This window comes from Chanos chanos, chromosome 8 (genome assembly GCF_902362185.1).
Source record: "Chanos chanos chromosome 8, fChaCha1.1, whole genome shotgun sequence".
Lineage (NCBI taxonomy): Eukaryota > Metazoa > Chordata > Actinopteri > Gonorynchiformes > Chanidae > Chanos > Chanos chanos.
In genome coordinates, this window is record NC_044502.1 from 4851452 (window position 1) to 4858951 (window position 7500).

At 46.2% G+C, this 7500-nt stretch overlaps 1 protein-coding gene across 1 annotated transcript in view; it reads right to left on the reverse strand.

The window, feature by feature from the left end:
- Positions 1–7500, reverse strand: part of bin1b (bridging integrator 1b) — a 19001-nt gene that overhangs the window by 3041 nt on the left and 8460 nt on the right. Inside the window, exons 2-11 of the mRNA XM_030781067.1 lie at positions 6884–6964; positions 6530–6584; positions 6190–6284; positions 5245–5340; positions 4967–5074; positions 4269–4354; positions 4021–4096; positions 3819–3874; positions 3595–3627; positions 3054–3120 (exon numbers count right to left, since the gene is read on the reverse strand). Coding sequence (XP_030636927.1) covers positions 3054–3120; positions 3595–3627; positions 3819–3874; positions 4021–4096; positions 4269–4354; positions 4967–5074; positions 5245–5340; positions 6190–6284; positions 6530–6584; positions 6884–6964 — 753 coding nt within the window. The remainder of the gene's footprint in view (positions 1–3053; positions 3121–3594; positions 3628–3818; positions 3875–4020; positions 4097–4268; positions 4355–4966; positions 5075–5244; positions 5341–6189; positions 6285–6529; positions 6585–6883; positions 6965–7500) is intronic.

The following is a 7500-nucleotide window of genomic DNA, read 5'->3' on the forward strand; positions in this document are numbered from 1 at the left end:
CATAATGTTGGAGCCAATTACACGGCTACAAAAACTCATACAGATTATTCATAAAGATAGAGAGCGAGAGAGACAGGCGGGAAACTGTGATGCCCCGGAGCCAAAATGGATTCTGAGTAGAACCCACTGAAATGGCACGCTAAAGAACAACCGGGAACCTTGCTTACCTCCCACGAGTCCCAAGAGGCCGCCTTCCGTGAGGCAATGAGGAAGGAGAAAGAGTGAATTTAATGAACGAAAATGAACGGAAAGACCAGGTCCTGTCACCATGGATTCAGCCAGACACAAGCGCTATATCCAGAGGCACTCTTCAGAATCGTACAAAAAAAAAAAAAAAAAGATCGACATGCATCTAATCATCGGGGTTTTTAGAAGCATGTCTTACCATTGAAACTCTTTCCTTAATTTACGAAACAAACAGCGCTACATATCCATGAAAGAAGGCACTTTGTTCCAAAGAACACGAGATGACCGATTCTGTTATGACAGTTCGGCAAAAAAAAAAAAAGTTTGAGGGTTTGCACAACATATCGACAATGTTTAGCAAAGATGAAAACAAACTATTTATTTATGTTTCAGCTCACTGCAGATTCTTTGAGACCCAGTTTAGCTCTAGCTCATGGAGAAGCAGTAACTCTCCTGAACATGAAAGTCATTTCGTGACAAGTGACAATTCATAATAATCGCGTTAGCCAAAATCCTCTGTTACGTATGCGCCCCCGAGTAGTGATTTTTACATCATGGATATGTCTATGTGTTTGTCTCACCAAACACATCTCAACACGACTCCAATAGGACATCATGGTGCAATCTCCTGCCATAATTGAGCAGGTATTTGTACCAAGAAGTGTCTCCAGTATGTCTTACATGGAAATCTGGATCTGTTATTCTGTCTGTCAGCTAGTAGTTAGCTTAGCACTTGGCATGCAGTGAGTCCATGCATGCAGAGACAGTAATAAAACCAAGGGGCTGTGTTTCAGTCCTGTTACTGTCATGAGATGTCTAATCACAGAAAAAAGAACTGTCATAGAAAATTAAAGGACCAGCAATGAGCCCCATTTACGACATGCAGGCATACCCTAACGACCTTACATACTCTCTCTCACTCTCTCTCACTCTCTCTCATTCTCTCTCATTCTCTCTCATTCTCTCTCTCTCTCTCTCTCCCTCTCTCTCTCCCTCTCACTCCCTCTCTCACTCCCTCTCTCACTCCCTCTCTCACTCCCTCTCTCACTCCCTCTCTCTCTCCCTCTCTCTCTCTCACTCACACTCTCTCACTCACACTCTCTCTCACTCACACTCTCTCACTCACACTCTCTCACCCACCCATACACACACACACAAAATTCTTTTTCTCTGTCTCTATCACATGTAGCCCCGAGCATAACAATAACTGAAACACACCCCATGGTTTTTTTTTCCACCACAACCACAGAACCATGCCAGCCAAGAACACCACCTGTTCCAGTTTGGAGCCAACCAAACTGGCATCTACGCCAGTGACTCAAGACTCTGCCTTAACCTTAACCTGACCCCTGAGGCTCGACCTCCTGACCTCTCCTGACCTGAGACACCCACCTGGGTGGCCGGGGAAGCAGCGACGGCCTGCATAGAATCCAGATCCATATCCAGCAGATTACCCACTGCTGGGGCATCAAACTGTCCCACACAAACACACACACACACACACACATACACACATTGACACACACATTAACACAAACACAGAGGGAAGAAAAGGCTTTTACTAGGGGAGGTTACGGGAGTTCTGGGACACAGGAACAGAAGCACAGAGTTATCGCCAGGGTTTAATAAAAAAAAACAAAAAACTGTCTCACAGTGCTACTGAAGGTCTATGCCAGTTTGAAAGGAGTACTGGAATTAGCCCGTGTGTACTGGTGAGACTGGGCTTTACTGGTTTTCACTGGTTCATTGCAAAGAAAGGAGGAGACGCGGAACAGGAAGAGAAAACAGAAGGCGAACGTGATGAAAGGAAGGTGGGAAACTGAAAAAGAAGAGAAAGAGCGAAAAGGAATGATGGAAAAAGAAGAAGAGTGGGGAATCGATCGGTCAACCCCCCCCCTTTTCAGCCACCGTTGGCTGGGGAAGGTCAGGAATGGGTGGGGTAGGCGGCAGAGAGGGTGGAGTTTCGGATGAAAGAAAGGGCTCCTCAGAAGATGGGAAGAGGTTTGATTGGCCTCTGACCTGTGAGGGCGTGGTAACGTTAACGTCGGGCACCAGCGCATCCTCGAAAAGATTGATGATGTTCTCTTGTTTCATGTCTTTAGTTGGCGTGACTTTAGGTGGAGGAGGAACCGGTGGTCCTGGTCTCAGCTGCCCAAACACACACACACACACACACACACACACACACACCACACACACACACACACACACACACACACACAGACACAACACACACACACACACACACACACACACACACACACACACACACACACACACCATGCAAGTGTTATGGGAGACAGAAACACAGCACACAGTTAGTTTAACACACCACACAGCGTAGTCTAATTAAATCACTACAACACAGTATCTGTTAGAGATTTGTCATTGTGCCCAAACTGTTTTACTAACAGTGCTGCTGGGTATCAGTGGTTGTATAGTGTATGCATGTGTGTGTGTGTGTGTGTGTGTGTGTGTGTGTGTGTGTGTGTGTGTGTGTGTGTTGTGTCTGTGTGTGTGTGTGTGTGTGTGTGTGTGTGTGCGTGTGTGTGTGTGTGTGGTGTGTGTGTGTGTGTGTGTGTGTGTGTATTTATGTGTGTGTGTGTGTGTGTGTGTGTGTGTGTGCGCGTGTGCTCGTGTTCACACATTCTCGGGATTTCTCTGTCTTCATGCAGAAGAGGTTTTGGTCCACACAGGTTATGTATGTATGTATTTACTCTTTTACATAAACACAAACATAAACACAAACACACTACTTAGCATAGCCCTAGACACCTTTCACAGTTCCCACCAGTCTCTCTCCCTCTCACACACATACATAACACAGTCTTCCACTCTCTCTCTCTCTCATTATAAAGGGACAGTACCTTTGATGGGGACTTAGGGATGCCTGTTGCCGACTCTGCACTGAGGTCATGGTTCGCAGCCGCTTCACTGCACCAGAGGAAGAGGCAGAGAACAGAGTTACCATCACACTCATCCATGTGGGACAAAGTCCGCCTTGGTTAGTTCATGCTCCCGTATGGGTTAATCATGCATTACTTCCGTCTCGCCACCAGATGGCAGAAGAGAGCCATTCGAGAGGGGGAAAAAACACCCAAAACATTTAAGTCATTTTCTCCCGGAGTGACTTTTCGTGTCTGTTCCTCTGATTCCATGCAGAGCAGACCAGAATTGAATGTTGTCATGACAACTAACAACAACAGACGAGCAACCATGCAGGAAGCTTTGGCAATCAATTAGCGTGTAATAAGCTTCACTCAGTTAGAAGCTGAACTACATCATGTACATGCACACAGAGGGGGAAAAAAAAGTGCAGCTTGTTGTCACTGCATTAAAACATCACACACACACACACACACACACACACACACACACACACAGAGCTCCCAGTCTCAGCAGTATTACCTCTTCCCACTGGTTGTTTTCTTCACGCCTGTTCTGTAAGGGATTGGGTGGGAGTGTCACTTAATCTACTGAGAATAATCTACACACAAACTAGTGCTCGTGCCCTATATGAGTCTAGAACATTCTCAGAACTATCAGACACACACACAAACACACACACATACACATCTCTGAAACGGAGAGGTATTTATTCATTTGCCCTTTGAAAACTGACAAACGCTTACTTAATTTCACGCTGCTCCTCCAGCTTGGTCATGACGTCGAACAGATTCTGACTGAGCTGGGGGAGGGAAAAAAAAAACTTGTTTACTGCTGAGTAAATATGTGAGTAGCTTTTATAATTAATGTAGGTATGAATATTCATTAATTCGTGAATATCACTGAATATTCATGAGCATGCATGAATCAATCAGTGTCCCCTCCTACCTTTCCCATCTCTCTGTGGAACTTTTCCTCCAATCCAGTGACACTCTGGAATGTGTTAACGTAAAAGCCAACACGACTGAGGAGGGAAGGGGGGGGGAGAGAGAGAGAGGGAGAGAATGAGAGAGAGAGAGAGAGAGAGAGAGAGAGAGAAAGACAGAGAGAGAGAGAGAGAGACAGAGAGAGAGAGATTATTTTCATTTAAGTGGCAGACAAAGACTTGGACTGGTGAACATGTGAGAGAAAGCTACCTGTTCCAGAGAGACGGGAGTTCTTCCTGAAGATCCGCATTGATCTCCTCAAATACCTTCTGGGCTCTTCCCAGTTCCTCCTCTGCCTACAGACACACACACACACACAGACACACACACACACAGACACACACCCTGGTTTAATTTTATTTCATGTTTTCTACATGTATCTCCTGAAAACAACGCACTGATTGGACCAAGATGCATAAAATGAAAGAGGTGTTTATAAAAAGTAGGTGTGTCAGCAGTGGAGGTTAGGGCGGGGTTAGTGTAAGCCAATGGGGGGGGGGGGGGGGGTCAGAGGCAGGTGAGTCACCTGGCATCTGGAGAGGTTAGTTTGAGCAACGTGATGTGCCGAGATTATCCCCTGTGCCCAGCCAGGAGCAGCTTTCTCCAGCAGAGAGACCGGCTACACATACACACACACACACACACAACGAAACAGAGAGAGGAAGAGAGAGAGCAAAGAAAAGAGAAGCAAGACATGCATTCTTGTTATTACACACACACACACACACACAACCAAAGCAGTTCATCCAAAGACACAAGAGCCTTTAGCTCCTCTGTAAGAGAGTGAGCAGTTAAATCAGGCACACGCAAATTCTCATGGATGCACATGTGCACTTACACACACACACACACACACACCATAAACACACGTACAGTCGTTTGAAGCACTTCACCAACAGGTTCCTTACCTTGGCGATTTTAACCTCGTCCTTTTTCTTGCCTTTCTGTATAGAGGCAAAATGATGCCTGGCACTGTCATAGTCCACCAGCTTTCTGTCGCGCTTAGCGATGCGAGCCTGCAGGGGGAGCCAGAGAGCCCTTCAAACGCTAATGGCCATAACAGCCCTGTGTGTGTGTGTGTGTGTATATCTGTAATGTGTAGCTCTGAAACTCCTTATGTGGCAGTGTGCAATCACAAACACAAAAGGACCAATCGGAGTTCACCGATTGCTTAAGACAGGGTCACCTTAATGTCAGGAAACTGTGCCAAGTACGTATCCATGGAGATGAGAGCATTGTCAACAAGCTTCTGATGAAAGTCCATCCATAGCAGATCTGTGTCCTGAGACAAAAATGTGATCAGAATCATGTGTCGCCCGTACGCGTGCACACACACACACACACACACACACACATATATACAGGGACACTTTCAGTCACTTACTGTAAGCACACTCTACAACACAAAGTCTAAATTAGACATCTAAAGAAAGACCAATGGTGCCTCATCTACTGTCTGTGGCTTCTACGCAGATTCTATGAGTGTTTTCTGAAACTACGGGATTTTCCTCCTACTAGCTCTACCTCCAGATTACTGTCCATCTCCTTCTCAATCAGCTCCTTCACAGACCGCGACGATGAGGAGAGAACAGGAGGACAAGTGTGTGATCAGTAAACGTGTAAAAGAGAGGGGAAGTAAAAAAAGAAAGAAGAAGAAAGAAATGGTGTAGAAGTAGTCTTCAGAGATGTTGAGGGGCTGGTGAGATTATAATGCATTGCTTAGCTCCAGTTCTTCTATGACAAAATGCCGTCCCATAGCAATGACCTCACAAGGAGTCTAACGCTGATGACCCCACGGGTCAGCTATGTCTGATGACCTCAGACACTGCTAGACTTGTTAAAATGACATCCATTCTAACACTCTAACGCAGTACCAAATCTTCATGTTTTTGTCTCTCACATATGTTGCTCTCTATGAATTGGATTAGATCTGTTCATACGTCTCAGACGGATCCAGTTTAGATTCAGATCAGTGAAAACTAAAGTGAGAATGCAAAGCGGAGTATGGTTTGTTTTTAGAAAGTCGGGAGTCGAAAAAGTGGTGTGATTCTAATGTTTCATAACCAGCATCTCAGGGTCGAGACCTGACACACACACACACACAGTCCCATAATTCTGATCTCATACACACCTCTGCGATGGAGTCCACCTCCTCCTTGCCAAACCAGTCCGGTTCATACATATCTGCCAGACAGTCCTGCAGACGCTTGGAGGACTCATGCATGGCTGGGCACAGAGTGAGAGAGAGAGAGAGTGAGAGAGAGAGACATTTCGTCATCCAGGAGCTGACAGGTACCAGACAGACCCACAATCTGCTACACACGCGCACACACACACACACACACACACACACACACGCACACGCACACACACGCACACGCACACACACAAACACACACACGCACAGACACACACACACACACACACCACTAAAGCTCTACAGGAACAGACAGGAAGTTAAAAAGTTTTACTTTTTACTGCAGCCAGGTATGCCCTCAAATCTTTCTGCAGTTTGGTGCCCTCAGCCTGTGGAAAGAAAACAATGAAGAGAAGAGAAGAGAAGAGAAGAGAAGAGAAGAGAAGAGAAGAGAAGAGAAGAGAAGAGAAGAGAAGAGAAGAGAAGAGAAGAGAAGAGAAGAGAATTTAGTTAATCCGAGTTAGTTCCTTAAACAGAGCCGAGAATGATCTTGGAGGGACTGGAGGAAGTTTAAAACGGAAACTCCTGTTCCGTTTAAGCATTGGGCATGTGAAGGTTAAAGGTCAGAGGCCAAAGGTCAGAGGTAGGTCCAAATGAGGAGGGGGGGGGGCGGTGTGAAACATCTCACCAGCTGCTTGTTGAAGTTGGCCACTCCCTCCTCAAAGGCCGTGTCCCGCGTTTCATCTGCCTTCCCCAACTTTTGCAGTACCTGCAAGAGAAAAGCAAAACAGACACGCACACACACACACACAAACACGCACACAAACACGCACACACACACGCACACACACGCGCACACACACGCACACACACACGCACACACACACACACAGATGATTGCTTCAGAACTCCAAAGGTAAACATGACAAACACAAAACACATGCACGCCAGCTGTTTCTCCGCTGCATGCAAATGGGGAGCTTTATACTGGCACAGCAGATACAGAAGTGCTGAGGGCTGAAACAGATGCCTTTCCATAGAGACAGAGGTAATTACGCTGTCTACGGCTTATTTAAAATAGTGCTCGACTCCAGGGCAAACCGCCAGCGTCAAACCAAGACCGAAACTCCACCTGTGGTCACTTCACTTTAATCTCAGACTTATGAGTCTGAAACACTCCATCAGGGGTTTTCAACGTTTTCCGACATGCCCCCTCCCTCCCTCGTCTATGTTTGAAGTTGTGCCACCCCCACCCCCCCACCTCCTTTCTCATTGTACTTGCCAGTTTGTGCCAAAAAAATCTCT